This window comes from Hylobates moloch, unplaced genomic scaffold (genome assembly GCF_009828535.3).
Source record: "Hylobates moloch isolate HMO894 unplaced genomic scaffold, HMol_V3 SCAFFOLD_3, whole genome shotgun sequence".
Lineage (NCBI taxonomy): Eukaryota > Metazoa > Chordata > Mammalia > Primates > Hylobatidae > Hylobates > Hylobates moloch.
In genome coordinates, this window is record NW_026652278.1 from 119,843,803 (window position 1) to 119,859,553 (window position 15,751).

General features: G+C 44.2%; 2 protein-coding genes across 9 annotated transcripts in view; one reads left to right on the plus strand and one right to left on the minus strand.

Moving 5' to 3' along the window:
• MFSD8 (major facilitator superfamily domain containing 8) overlaps window positions 1-1,310 on the minus strand; it is a 45,997-nt gene extending 44,687 nt beyond the window's left edge. For 5 of the 8 annotated variants that reach the window (XM_032147030.2, XM_032147021.2, XM_032147014.2 and 2 more), the window contains exon 1: window positions 341-489. In XM_032147030.2, coding sequence (XP_032002921.1) covers window positions 341-402 — 62 coding nt within the window. In that variant the 5' untranslated portion in view covers window positions 403-489. Of the gene's footprint in view, window positions 1-340; window positions 490-1,165 lie in introns of those variants that run through there. The other 3 variants (XM_058436742.1, XM_058436744.1, XM_058436743.1) reach the window with 3 other exon arrangements.
• Window positions 819-15,751, plus strand: part of ABHD18 (abhydrolase domain containing 18) — a 79,854-nt gene continuing 64,921 nt past the window's right edge. Inside the window, exons 1-2 of the mRNA XM_058436753.1 lie at window positions 819-875; window positions 9,595-10,583. The gene's annotated coding sequence lies outside the window, so the exon portion shown is untranslated. The remainder of the gene's footprint in view (window positions 876-9,594; window positions 10,584-15,751) is intronic.

Consider the following 15,751-nt stretch of genomic DNA (forward strand, 5'->3'; position numbering starts at 1 on the left):
ACTGTGAAATGCGGAAACTGATCAGCTACAAAGGGCCAAATATGGAATGCAGAAGATACAGAATGTGGTGGCTTGGCTGCTGCAACAGGCAAAGCAGCAGCCAGGGTTTCTCCAGCCCCGTCACTCGAACCCACGGGCTCATCACCGCACGGTGCGGCCAGACGCCCTTTCTCCTACGTTGGGAGCGAATCTCCTCGGCTCACACAACCCGGCCACCGGCTCCCACCGCGCTGGAACCCCTCTGGCAGCGAGGGTTAGTCCCAGTGCGGGTGACGCCCGGAAAGGAGCCAGTCCCAACAGCGCAGGAGGCTGAGGGGTCCCTCCACCAGGATCCGCTCACCTGCTTCCAGGTATGTCGCCTAAGAGCGGCTCCTGTTCGCTTTCGTTCCGCAGGCCCGCCATAGTTACAGTCCCCACAAGGCGTCTTGCGCCCAACTCTCGCGACACCTACTTTCTCCCATCCCGGGTGGCGTGAAGCTGGCAAAACAAGCCTACTAGTGCGCGTGCGCACCTGACGGTCAGACGTAGGCGGAACGCCCCGAGGTCATAAGCGGGGTCACGCGGAAGGCCGGGCAGCGCAGGGCGAAAGGAGGCTGTGTCCTCAGCCTCCTCCCTCGGCACGCGCTTCCCATCCTGACGGGGACAGAGAGCCTAAGAGAGCTCGGGGCGTGTCCAAACTGCCGCGCCGCCCCGCCCCGGGCTTATCTTCCTCCCTCCGCTTCGCCTTCCGCGGTATCTAGCATTTCGGTTCCTGGAAAGGTTACCCGAGCTGCGGTTGGGGCTCGGACCAAAGTTGAGTCCTCGAAAGGGTGCCTGGAGAGCCGCGGTGCTGGGAGGCCCGGCCAGCTCGATCGCAGGCTTCCGTCTGGCGGCCAGTAAGTAGCCGGCCCGGTTAAGTAGTAGGTGCGCTAAGAGCTCCCCGCGCCTCTTAGGGCGTCGTGTACGTGCCTGGAGGCTGGGACCGGGGACGCGGAGCTGGGCGGGAGACTCGCGGGTCAGGGATGTGGGCTGAGGCTGGGGGCGAGAGACAAGGTTGGAGTCCGCGGCGCGCTCCGGAGGGCTGAGGTAATGGGGGCGAGCGGGTGGGCAGTCCCTTCCCCCCGTGAAAGGTAGAGGTGGCTTCCAGCTGTCTTCTCTAGCTCGGCTAAATGTAAAGGCGCCTTACCTGGAGGGCTTGTCAGAGCCAGGACTGAAGGTGGGATCTGCTGCTTGTAACCTGCAGGTCCCCGGATGCGCACCCCAACGGCGCCTGCGCCTACGGGGGCCTCAGTCTTGCAAAATGTCACTCAGCAGAGCCTGCTGCTGAAACGTGGGAGTTGAAAAAGGCACAGCACTTGCCTAGCAATGACCAGCTCCTTTCGTCACAAGGAAGATGACATTTTTAGAAGACATGTCATGGGTTTTCACTAGATCTCCATGTTTATTTCCTGGTGGTTATGTATTAACATCTTATCTCTACTATTAGGCTTGTAGGCTAGCTGGTGTCAGTAGTCATTCTGTGTCTCATAAATTACCGTTTTATTAGCGCCAGATACATTGTCATGTAATTTCATTTGATCACAAGTATCCTATGAGATAGGCGAAGCAGACACATTTCTATTTTACCGAAAATTAAGATCCAGACAAGTTAACCCAGAGTCACTCCGTGTGGAAGTGGCAAAGTTGGAAACCAAGTTAATTTTTTAAAATTAATATTTATGAGCATTTATCCTATGCTAGGTCCTATACTAGTTACACAGTCGTGTATGGTATATGCCATCACTTCTGATCTTTGTGTCATTTGTGACCTTGTGTGTTTCAGCCAGGCACAGTTCAAGTGAACACCTAAACTTGAAACGTGCGGTCCGGGTGCGATGGCTCATGCCTGTAATCCCAGCACCTTGGGAGGCCAAGGCGGGCGGATCACGAGGTCAGGAGATCGAGACCATCCTGGCTAACACGGTGAAACCCCGTCTCTACTAAAAATACAAAAAAAAAAAAATTAGCCGGGCGTGGTGGCGGGCGCCTGTAGTCCCAGCTACTCGGGAGGCTGAGACAGGAGAATCCCTTGAACCCGGGAGGCGGAGGCTGTAGTGAGCCGAGATCGCGCCACTGCACTCCAGCCTGGGCAACAGAGTGAGATTCTGTCTCAAAAAAAAAAAAAAAAAAACTTGAAACGTGCTATTCAGAAATATCTTCTAAATCAAGACCTAATATTTTGTACTTGGATTCAGTCTTGCAGATTCATTTGTAACAGCTCACAAAAACAAGTCAGATTTGTATTATTGGTTCCAAAAAGATACATAGGTAGAAAAGTTAGTATTTTCTTGCCATAATGTCGCTTTACTATATTGTCTTTTTTAATTCCTGGGGGCTAGCAATGTATGGCACATATATAGTGGACAAGGGGATTTTTTTTTTTTTTGAGACGGAGTCTTGCTCTGTTGCCCAGGCTGGAGTGCAGTGGCGCAGTCTCGGCTCACTGCAAGCTCCGCCTCCCAGGTTCACGCCATTCTCCTGCCTCAGCCTCTCCAAGTAGCTGGGACTACAGGCGCCCGCCACCACGTCCGGCTAATTTTTTGTATTTTTAGTAGAAACGGGGTTTCACTGTGGTCTCGATCTCCTGACCTCATGATCCGCCCGCCTCGGCCTCCCAAAGTGCTGAGATTACAAGCGTGAGCCACCGCGCCCGGCCTGACAAGGGGATTTTTAACCAGTATAGCGGTAAGCAGAATGGTTCCTAGATAAATATATGTTGGATGAATGCTCATTGAATTACCTCATCTCATCCTTACAACAATCCTCTGAGGTGGGAATTGTCTCAAGTGTACAAGGAAATGGAAGGCAGGGAGATTAAGTAACTTGCCTGGGATCATACAACCAACAACAGAGCTAGAATTCAAGAAACGCAGGACTCCTGATCTTAAGCCTGTGCTCTTTACCACCAGGCTTCTTTTTTTTGTTTGTTTTTTTTGAGACGGAGTCTCGCTCTGTCGCCCAGGCTGGAGTGCAGTGGCTCAATCTCGGCTCACTGCAAGCTCCGCCTCCCGGGTTCACGCCATTCTCCTGCCTCAGCCTCTCCAAATAGCTGGGACTACAGGTGCCCGCCACCACGCCCGGCTAATTTTTTGTATTTTTTAGTAGAGACGGGGTTTCACCGTGGTCTCGATCTCCTGACCTCGTGATCCGCCCTCGGCCTCCCAAAGTGCTGGGATTACAAGCGTGAGCCACCGCGCCCGGCCCACCACCAGGCTTCTTATGGGAAAAAATGGCAAAGCGGCAAGAAGAAGCTTTCCTCATATCTCATAAAAACATATAATAGATATTCAGTTTTTGTCTGAGTGAAATAATTGGCTGTCATGTATCAGGGCAGATATTACTTTCCGTTTATAGGTTAAGGTGGCTTACTCAAGGTCACAGTAGAGGATTCCCAGTCCTCTGACACTGCTCTTTTCCATTGGTGCCTCCAAGTGATGACTTCAGACCACAAAAGCACTTAGAATGAGTACATATACAGCTGGTGAAATCTAAGTAAGCTTAGTGTATTGTACCAGTAGGAAAAAAAAAGAAAAAAATATTTCTTAGGAACACACACATAGCATCCAAAGTAAACATTTAAACATATATATATGTAATTTTTTAAATAAAGCCCATGGAAAAAAGGAGCTAAATTTGAAGAGATTAGATTATTTGCCGAATGTTTCACACAAGAATATGAGACAGTCCATTTGGTGGATTTCCTTAGGTGACTGCCCAGGAAGGATAGTTACCCACACCCCTTTCAAACAAACAAACAGCCGGGCACGGTGGCTCACGCTTGTAATCCCAGCACTTTGGGAGGCCGAGGCGGGCCGATCACGAGGTCAGGAGATCGAGACCACGGTGAAACCCCGTCTCTACTAAAAATACAAAAAAGTAGCCGGGCGTGGTGGTGGGCGCCTGTAGTCCCAGCTACTCAGAGAGGCTGAGGCAGGAGAATGGCGTGAATCCGGGAGGCGGAGCTTGTGAGCCGAGATTGCGCCACTGCACTACAGCCTGGGAGACAGAGTGAGACTCCCATCTCAAAAAACAAACAAACAAACATCCTATTTTCTTACTCTTGTTCAGTGTAAGAGTGAAAGGAATTATATTTGTTGAATTATATTTGTTAAGCTAGGGAAGTAGATTTTACAGTGGATAACTGAGGTATGTAAACCCTTTCTTAGCTACTTAAACTTGTATAGACATTTAGAAGTGAAGTTACAAGATAAAATTTGAAGTCTCTTTTTTAGGTAAGGGAATAAGTTCTTGTACATGGTGATATTTTTTAAATTTTCATTTATGCCTTTGAGATATATATCACCAATGTAAGGATAAAAGTCCAGAAAAAATTAGTATTGCATTGTTAAATGTTTAGGTACCAGAATGACAGGAAATAAAAGCACTAGATAGCATAATAAATGATGAGTGTCACTTTAGCAATAGAACTCATTTCTAGGAAAGACTTTTTAGTTCTTGGCACTGTACTAGAACTTCTATTTTTGTTTCCCTTTGCTTTTCCCTTTCACATTGATAATTGTGTCATTTTAGCTTGATATATACTTCAAAAATGGGTTCTATTTCTGCAGAAGCTCATTGTTGTCTGTCCAGCCTGAAGTAGGGACTTGTAAGTATCTGGCATGGCTCCAGATGGTGCCTCATTTTGGTAATTTGGAGTTATGTTCACCCTGGGCTTGGATTTTTATCTGTTCACGGTGGCACTGGATACCCTGGACCCAGCCACCCCTGTCTAGAAAGACTTACATGTTTAGAGAGTTCCACAAAAACTGTCTTTTATGTTGTTCTTGGAGCTGAAATGGGATTTAAGAAGATTTGTATGACCCCAAACCCCAGAACCAAATTTATACTAACCTATATGTGTGTTTGATTTACTTTCTTTTCCTCATTTATTAGTTGTTCATTAGTAGGTAAATATAGTAAGGAATATGCTGTGTCTAAGTTTGGAATGCTGACTTTTGTGGCCTATTATACAGGGAATTAAAGTGATTTGGGAAGGTTTTCTTTTCTTCTCTTTTCTTTTTTCTTTTTTTTTTTTTTTTGAGACGGACTTTTGCTCTCGTCGCCCAGGCTGGAGTGCAATGGTGCGATATCAGCTCACTGCAACCTCTGCCTCCTGGGATCAAGGGATTCTCCTACCTCAACCTCCCAAGTAGCTGGGATTACAGGTGCCCACCACCACACCTGGCTAATTTTGTATTTTTAGTAGAGACGGGGTTTCTCCATGTTCGTCAGGCTGGTCTCCAACTCCCAAACTCAGGTAATCTGCCTGCCTCAGCCTCCCAAAGTGCTGCGATTACAGGCATGAGCCACTGGGAAGGTTTTCTAGTTTGGGTTGAAAACTAGAAATAAGTAAACAATTTAGGCAAACAATAAATATAGTACTTTACAAAATATTTGAAAAGTTCATTATTCTTAGGTCCTTTCTTGCTTCCTTTGCAACTTTCTAATTCTATATTTTTGCTTTATATTGGTTTTATCTACCAATCTAGAAGAATATCAAAGTTTAGGAAAATGGAGTATCTCATGAGCAGTATATTACTTTTCTTCTTACTGTAAAATGTAGGTGTTGGATTTTTTTTTTTTTTTTTTTTTGGAGACAGGATTTTGCTCTGTTGCCGAGGCTGGAGTGCAGTGGTGCAACCATGCGCACTGTTGCCTCAACTTCCCAGGCTTACACAACCCTCCCACCGTAGCCTCCTGAGTAGCTGGGACTACAGGTGTGCACCACCACACCTGGCTAGATTTCAAAATTCTTTTGTAGAGACAGGGTCTCATTGTGTTGCCAGGGCTTGTCTTGCACTCCTGGGCCCAAGCAGTCCTGCCGTCTTGGCCTCCCAAAGTGCTGGGATTACAATCATGAGCCACTGTGCCTGGCCAGGATTTTTTTTTTTTAAGAGATGAGGTCTCACTATGTTGACCAGGCTGGTTTCAAACTCCTGAGCTCAAGCAGTCCTCTCTCCTCAGCGTCCCAAAGTGCTAGGATTGCAGATGTGAGCCACCACACCCAGCCTAGCTAGGATTTTTAATTAAATTTTATTTTACTATCATGGATTCCACTTATTGATGCCATGGATGTTACAAACGAAGATGATGCCCCTGGTTCATTTCATGCCGATGTTAAGGAAATAAGTGGGCCGCGGCCACCCCGTCTGGGAAGTGAGGAGCATCTCTGCCCGGCCGCCCCGTCTGGGAAGTGAGGAGCGCCTCTGCCCGGCCGCCCATCGTCTGGGATGTGAAGAGCCCCTCTGCCCGGCCACCCCTTCTGGGAAGTGAGGAGCGCCTCTGCCCGGCTGCCCCGTCTGGGAAGTGAGGAGCGCCTCTGCCCGGCCGCCCTGTCTGGGATGTGAGGAGCGCCTCTGCCCGGCCGCCCCGTCTGGGATGTGAGGAGCGCCTCTGCCTGGCCGCCACCCCATCTGGGAAGTGAGGAGCGCCTCTGCCTGGCCACTGTGCAACCTTCCAAGTGTGAAGTGACAGCCTTGTGTGTGATCTTTCCTGTCTTCCCCAAGTTTGCGCTTTCGACATTAAAGTTTACTTTTTAGTTAAAAAATAAAATAAAATAAGTGGGCCGAGTGCGGTGGCTCATGCCTGTAATCCCAGCACTTTGGGAGGCCAAGACGGGCAGATCACCTGAGGTTAGGAGTTTGAGACCAGCCTGACCAACATGGAGAAACCCCGTCTCTATTAAAAATACAAAATTAGCCAGGCATGGTGGCACATGCCTGTAATCCCAGCTACTCGGGAGGCTGAGGCAGGAGAATTGCTTGAACCCAGGAGACGGAGGTTGTGGTGAGCCGAGATTGCGCCATTGCAATCCAGCCTGGGCAACAAGAGTGAAACTCTGTCTCAAAAAAAAAAAAAAAAAAAAAGAAAGAAAATAAGTGACCTATAATATATTGCAAAAGGCAGCGAAGTCCTAGCTGGGTGCAGTTGCTCATGCCTATAATCTCAGGACTTTGAGAGGCTGAGGTGGGAGAATTGCTTGAGCTCAGGAGTTCGAGACCAGCCTGGTCAACATAGCAAGACCCTCATCTCTACAAAAAATAAATTAGGCTGGGCGTGGCGACTCACGCCTGTAATCCCAGCACTTTGGGAGGCCAAGGTGTGTGGATTACCTGAGGTCAGGAGTTCGAGACCAGCCTGGCCAACATGGTAAAACACCGTCTCTACTAAAAATACAAAAATTAGTCAGAAGTGGTGGTACATGCCTGTAATCCCAGCTACTTGGAAGGCTGAGGCAGAAGAATTGCTTGAACCTGGGAGGCGGAGTTTGCAGTGAGCTGAGGTCACGCCACTGCATTCCAGCCTGGGTGACAAGAGCCAGACTCCGTCTCAAAAAAAAAAAAAAAAAGAAAGAAATTAGCCAGTCAAAGAAGGTGGCCTGTGTGCCTGTGGTCCCAGCTACTCTAGAGGCTGCACTGGGTAGATTACTTGAGCTGAGGAGGTTGAGGCTGCAGTAAGCCATGATTGCCCCACTCGCACTCAAGCCTGGGCAACAGAGCAAGACCCTGTCTCAAAAAAAAAAAAAGACAATGAAGTCTTGCATTCCAATGACATGCCACTGTTCTATTGCACTTTAATAAACGTATGCAAAATATACATTGATGCTGTATATTTTAACAATTCCAAAAAGACCCAGGGAATAAAATAATTAAAATTATCACTAGAATTATCTTTCCTCATGCCATAGCACCCCCACCCCCCTGCCACTCCCCGAATAGATCCAGAGTTGGCTTTTTTTTTTTTTTTTTAAGACAGTCTTGCTCTGTCGCCCAGGATGGAGTGCAGTGGTGTGATCCCGGCTTACTGCAACCTCTGCCTCCCTGGTTCAAATGATTCTCCTGCTTCAGCCTCCTGAGTAGCTGGGACTACAGGTGCCCGCCACCATGCCTGGCTAATTTTTTGTATTTTCAGTAGAGATGGGGTTTCACCATGTTAGCCAGGGTGGTCTCGATCTCCTGACCTCGTGATCCGCCCGCCTCGGCCTCCCAAAGTGCTGGGATTACAGGCGTGAGCCACCACACCTGGCCTAAGAGTTGGCATCTTATTTGGAATATGTAACACTAATCAGAATTTTGGTAAAGAATAATCTATTCCGTTTCCACTCCAACTGGGTGTACTTCAGTTCCCAATTCTGACACTAACCACCTAGAATTGATGCAGACCGCACAAGTTAAGGGCTCAGTTCTTCAGATGCACTTCAGGGGTCTCCAGGCCTCTCATCCTTCTGACAAACTCGGCTAAAAATTTAGGAGTTCCTGAGAGCCCTGTGGGTCTATAATTTACTAGAATGACTCAGAACTCAGGAAACGGCTATATTTATGATTATAGGTTATTATAAAGGATATGACTGAGGAAGAGCCCAATTAAGAGAAACATGAGGCAAGGTATGGGAATGAATGTGGAACTACCTGGCCTCTTCCTATGGACTCAGGGAGCATCTCCTTCCCGACACACCAAGGTGTTCATCAACCAGAAAGCTCCACCAAGGTTTAGTGTCCAGAATTTTTACTGGAGTTCCATTAATAGGCGTGATTGATTGAATCTTTGGCCATGTGATTGAACTCACTTTCCAGCTCCCTTCCCCTCTGTGGAGGTCAGAGGGTTCCAAAGTTCCTTTCTGGTGGCCAGCCATGATTCTGAAACTTTCGGGAGGCCCACAGGGAGTTGCTTGTTTAACATAACAGACACTCATCACTTAAGAAATACCAAGGGTTAGGCTGGGCGCGGTGGCTCACGCTTGTAATCCCAGCACTTTGGGAGGCCGAGGCGGGTGGATCACGAGATCAGGAGATCGAGACCATGGTGAAACCCCGTCTCTACTAAAAATACAAAAAATTAGCCGGACGTGGTGGCGGGCGCCTGTAGTCCCAGCTACTTGGAGAGGCTGAGGCAGGAGAATGGCGTGAACCCGGGAGGCGGAGCTTGCAGTGAGCCGAGATTGCGCCACTGCACTCCAGCCTGGGCGACAGAGCGAGACTCCGTCTCAAAAAAAAAAAAAAAAAGAAATACCAAGGGTTTTAGGAACTTCATGCCAGGAGCTGAGGTCAAAGACCAGATGTACTCTTTTTTTTTTTTTTTGAGACAGAGTCTCACTCTGGCTAATTTTTGTGTATTTTTAGTAGAGACAGGGTTTCACCATGTTGGCCGGGCTGGTTTTGAACTCCTGCCTTCAAGTGATCCACCTGCCTTGGCTTCTCAAAGTGGTGGGATTACTGGCATGAGCCACCGTGCTGGCCCAGATATACTCTTTATTATTCCACACTGACATGCACTCTACAAGAAAAACACTAGTCAAGCAATTTAAATATGTACTGCATATACTTACATGATTGTAATTGCACTAAAGTAGAAAGTATATATAATGAAGACAACATTTCAGAAGTTAGTTTGCCTTTTACCATTTGTTTCATGATTAAAAAACAAAATTCTAAGAGGCAAGTGTTTTTACTTTGTTTTGGTTTTTTTGTTGTTGTTTCTGACAAAGGCGTTAAGTGAATGAAAATATATAAACATGATTTAGACAATCTTTTCTTTCCCCTCCCCTCCCCACTCGTTTCCTTTCTTTTATTTTCTTAGACCGGGTCTCACTCTGTCACCCAGGCTGGAGTGCGGTGGTGTGATCCTGGCTCACTGCATCCTCTGCCTCCTAGGCTCAAGCAGTCCTCCCGCCTCAGCCTCCCGAGTAGGTGGGACTACACAGGCACACACCACCACGCCCGGGTAAGTTTTGTATTTTTCGTAGAGACAGAGTTTCCCCATGTCACCCAGGCTGGTTTTGAACTGCTGGACTCAAGCAATCCTCTCACCTTGGCATCACAAACTACTGGGATTACAGATGTAAGCTACCACGCCTTGCTGATTTAGACAAACTTTCAAAATTTGCTTATAAACAAATGTTTATTCGAGTCTGTGGAGTTTGGGTTTTTTTTTTCCCCCTTACTGGTAGGAAAATGTGAAGAAAGTAAGTAACACCTGGTATTGAGGGTGTCAGCCCAGATACTCTACTCAAATGCTAAGAAATACAATTGGTTTCTCTCAGTGTAGCAGACAGTTTCTAAGGTGGCCCTCAAGATCCTCAAATTCTGATGTTCATATTTTTGTGTGATCCCCTTCCTTGAGTTTGGGCAGAACCCATGATTTGCTTTCTAACCAGGCATATGGCAAAGGTGATTGGCTGTCATTCCCATGATGACATTACGTTATATGGCAAAGGTATGGCTCCTGTGGCTCACACTTACTTTCCTGCTGGCCTTGAAGAAATAGCTGCCATGTTTTGAACTTCCTATGAAGAGAGCCATGTGACAGGGAGCTGTTGATAGCCTCCAGGAGCAGAGGCTGTCCTCTGACTGATGAACAGAAAAAAAAAAAAAAAAAAAAAAAAAAAATTGAAGCTCATAGTCCCACAGCCACAAAAAACATGAATTCTGCCTTCAACCTGAGTTAAGCGTGGAAGTGAATTCTTGTCTCTTCAAGCCTGCAGATGAAAATGAAGCCCAGCTGACACCTTGATTGAAGCCAGATGAGATTCTGAAGCAGAAAACCCAACTAGGCTGGGTTCTTGGAAGGTAATCCTCAAGGAAAAGGGAAGAAGATGGAGGAAACAAACTAGATGCAAGAGATTTGTTCTTCAAATTATATTCTTTAAAGGTCTTAGTTATTAAAAGCTTCCAACTGTTTAAATTATGCAATGGTCTTTTTTGAAGAGAATATTAACCTTAAGTTCTGCTTTTTTTTGTTTTGAGACAGAGTCTTACTCTGTGGCCCACACTGGAGAGCAACAGCACTATCATAGTTCACTGCCACCTCACTCTCCCGGGCTCAAGCTATCCTCCCACCTCAGCCTTCTGAGTAGCTGGGACTACAGGCGCACACCACTGTGGACGACTGCACCCAACTGTATTATTTTTGTGTGTGATGAGGTCTCACTCTGTCACCCTGGCCTGGAGTGCAGTAGCATGATCTTGGCTCACTGTAGCCTCTGCCTACTCAGTTCAAGCAATCCTCCCACCTCAGCCTCCTAAGTAGCTGGAACCACAGCCATGCGCCACCACATCTGGCTAATTTTTTGTATTTATTGTAGAGATGGAATTTCACCATGTTGCCCAGGCTGGTCTGAACTCCTGGGCTCAAGCGATCCACCCACCTCAGCCTCCCAAACTGCAGGATTACAGGTGTGAGCCATGGCATCTGGCAAGTTCTGTTCTGAGATAAATAGTGAACTACTTCTGGCTGGGCATGGTGGCTCACACTTGTAATCCCAGCACTTTGGGAGTCTGAGGAGGGTGGAGGGTGGATCACCTGAAGTCAGGAGTTCAAGACCAGCCTGGCCAACACAGTGAAACCCCCATCTCTACTAAAAATAACAAAAATCAGCTGGGTGTGGTGGTTGTCACCTGTAATCCCAGCTACTTGGGAGGCTGAGCCAGGACAATTGCTTGAACCCAGGAGGTGGAGGTTGCAGTGAGCCAAGATCACGCCATTGCACTCCAGCCTAGGCAACAAGAGCAAAAACTCTGTCTCAAAAAAAAAAAAAAAAATAGTGAACTACTTCTGCTTACTGACAAAGTTGTCAAAAGGAAAATAAAGCATCAATTTACTTCCCCTCAAAATTTTATTTGGAGACTCAACCCCAAATTCTGTTTTGTTTTCTCACTTTTTTTTCTTGTAAAATACAATAACAAAATTTACCATCTTAGTAATTTTAACTCTATAGTTCAAAGGTAAGTACATTTATATTGTTGTGCAACTGTATCACCACCATCCATCTCCAGTTTTCATCTTGCAAAACTGAAACTCTATACCCATTAAACAATAGCCTCCCCCTTTTCCCGTCCCCCCAGTACTGGGCAACCATCCTTCTACTTTCTGCTTCTATGAATCTAACTACCCTAGGTATCTTGTTTAAATTGAATCATACAATATTTGTCTTTTTGTGGCTGACTTATTTCACTTAGTGTAATGTCCTCTGAGTTCATCCCTGTTGTATTATCATGTACCAGAAGTTCCTTCCTTTGTATGACTGAATATATTCCTATTGTTTGTGTGTTTGTGATTGTATGTACATACTTTGCTTATCCATTCATCTGCCGATGGACACTAAAAGCTTCCACCTTTTATGTATTTATTTATTACTTAAGAAGTGAAGAAGCTTCTGCCAAATTCTAAATTTTATGGAGGAAAACAAAGCATGGCTGATTAGATAACTAGTGTTTACTTTAGATAGAATATTAAATTTTAGATCTACTTTATGGCATATAGAATTTTTTTAAATCAATATTTACATTATATTTATGCCCATTTTTATAGGGTTGGGATAATTTACTTATTTATTTTAATTTATTTTATTTTATTTATTTTATTTTGAGACGGAATCTTGCTCTGTCACCCAGGCTAGAGTGCAGTGGTACAGTCTTGGCTCACTGCAACTTCCGCCTCCCGGGTTCAAGTGATTTTCCTGTCTCAGCCTCCTGAGTCTCTGGGATTACAGACATGTGCCGCCACACCCAGCTAATTTTTGTATTTTTAGTAGAGATGGGGTTTTGCCATGTTAGCCAGGCTGGTCTTGAACTCCTGACCTCAAGTGATCCGCCTGCCTCAGCCTCCTAAAGTGTTGGGATTACAGGCATGAACCACCATGTCTGGCCTGTAATTTTAGTGATTTATAGTTGTATCTTTACATTTATAACATTAGTGTTATATTTGTGTCATGCCTATGATTTATTTTATTTTCTAACCCAGGGGTCAGTAAGCCTACTGGACAACCTGCCTGTTTTTCTGTCTTTCAAGTGAAGAATAGATTTTACAGGTGAACATTTGTACCCAATTTCATTATGGGGTACTAACTTTGAATCTCAATTAAGCACACGCCCAAGAAAAAAAAAGTTTATTCTTCTCATTAATTATACATTACAAAAAATTATACTCAGTTATTTTTATGATATTTTGAATTTCCTCAATGAAAAAAAAGTGACTCTGAAATGAAAAAAATGTTATCTGAAATACCTACATAATATCCTTAATTTTGCCTCTTGTCCTACAAGGCCCATCATATATACTGTTTGGCCTTTTGTGGAAAAACTTTGCAGGGTCTCTCCTCTAGTCTTTTTATAGCATTCTTTTCAGACACTATTTGGAAACATATTAAAATGGAAACTAAAATTTTATGTTTATATCATCTATTTATTGTTTTTCCATGGGGAATTCTACTAGGTATCCTACCAGTCATTGGATATACTTAGTATAAGTTGTTTTTGAAATATCCTTAGGCCGGGCGCGGTGGCTCACGCCTGTAATCCCAGCACTTTGGGAGGCCAAGGCGGGTGGATCACGAGGTCAGGAGGTCGAGACCATCCTGGCTAACACAGTGAAACCCCGTCTCTACTAAAAAAAATACAAAAAATCAGCTGGGCGAGGTGGCGAGTGCCCGTAGTCCCAGCTACTCGGGAGGCTGAGGCAGGAGAATGGTGTGAACCCTGGGGGGCAGAGCCTGCAGTGAGCCGAGATCGTGCCACTGTGCTCCAGCCTGGGCGACGGCGAGACTCTGTCTCAAAATAAAATAAAATAAATAAAATAAAATAAAATATCTTTTAGCCAGGCACTGTGGCTCACGCCTGTAATCCCAGCACTTTGGAAGACCGAGGCAGGCAGATCACAAGGTCAGGAGATCGAGACCATCTTGGCTAACACACTGAAACCCCGTCTCTACTAAAAATACAAAAAATTAGCTGGACGTGGTGGCGGGCGCCTATAGTCCCAGCTACTTGGGAGGCTGAGGCAGGAGAATGGCGTGAACCCGGAAGGCAGAGCTTGCAGTGAGCCAAGATTGTGCTACTGCACTCCAGCCTGGGCGACAGAGCAAGACTCCCTCTCAAAGAAAAAAAATAATAATAAAAATAAATAAATAATAAAATATCCTTTAGTTTTTGTGCACCCTAAAAGCAATATTTTCTCCCAATTAGGTATATTATTAAGGCTGTTTTGGAAAAATGTTATTCAGATATAATCAGAAATCTGTTTAAAAAAAAAAAAAAGCCGGGCATGGTGGCTCATGCCTATAATCCCAGCACTTTGGGAGGCTGAGGCGGGTGGATCACCTGAGGTTAGGAGTTTGAGACCAGCCTGACCAACATGGAGAAACCCTGTCTCTACTAAAAATACAAAATTAGCTGGGCGTGGTGGCGCATGCCTGTAATCCCAGCTACTTTAGAAGCTGAGGCAGGAAAATGGCTTGAACCTGGGAGGCCGAGGTTGCGGTGAGCCGAGATCATGCCACTGTACTCCAGTCTGGGCAACAAGAGTGAAACTCCATCTCAAAAAAAAATAAAAAATAAAAAATGAATAAATCTGTTTTAAAGACAGTTGTAAAAATATTTAGGATAATACAGATTGAAAAACTTAATCCTATAAAGGTAGTAACATGCATAGAACTTTCTTTATGATTTTTCATCTTGGGTTTCTGATAGGCTTAACTTTGAAGAAATTGGAGGAGTGGCATAGTATAGTAGAAAGATGCATATTGCATCACAAACGAATAAGTCTCTGCTAAATGTTTGATGCATTCATTTGCAATTCTAATACAAAACTTGCAGGACAGAAGAAACATTTAGAAAAAATTTTTTTTATGAATTAGTAATAAGCATCTAGGTAGAAAATACAAAGAAAAGGAATCTTATGGTAATTATCACAAATACTAAATTTATTAGTAGCAGAATGTGTGTAGTAAAGATACTTAAAGGATAGCATAAACATTAACTGAGAAAATAAACAAAACTGGATTAATGAATAAATAGGTATATCTCTTGATGAGAAGACTAAAAATCACAATGCTATCAAGTTAATATATGGATTGAACACTCTATTAAATAATTGCATTGCCAGTGGTGTATTTTATAAGTCATGGCATAAATTGAATATATATGGAAAACTCACTGTAGAATTTTAAACATGAAAACAACAGTTGTAGTTAATAAGAGCTATTTGAAAGAAATTTAAAACAATATAGATTTTATAACTTAATCCAAGTTTATAAAAGACTTCTAGATATTTATTTTTGAAAATTTTTGTGGGTACATAGTAGGTGTATGGATTTATAGATTTCTAGATTTTAAAAATAGGAATTAGAAAACAGTAGAGAGAAAATGTTCCTGGAAAAATGGTTAGTAAAGAGAAGAAAAATACTCCATTTTACAATGACCGCCAATGAGAAGAAGGAATCTAATATTTTAAAGAACTAAATTTGAATACTTTTACAGTGTATTGAGGAGTTCTACTGGATGTGATGAGATGGATTGGTTGATTATATAAACATTTAAGCATATAGAATACATGTAAATATAATTTGTAAAATTAATGGAATGGTAGAAGCTTTTTGCAATAAATCTGATAAAGACTTAAAATCCTGATTCTGTACTAGGTGTAGCACTTAAATTTTCAAAGAGCTGTTTAAGTGCCTTCTATATACTAATTTAAATTGCATACCAATTATTTGAGGTAAGTATTATCATTACTTCCATTTTACAGATGAATTACAAAAAGGCTAAGTGACTTGTTAAAAGTCTTATAGTAAGAATTTGACCCAATTTGGCTCTAGAGTCTGTTCTCTTAGCCACAGTGATATATCACATGTTAAATACAGATGCTCCTCAGCTTACGATATGGTTACATCCTGATAAACCCCATTGTAAATAGAAAATATTGTTAAGTTGAAAATGCACTTAACACTCCAATGAACCCA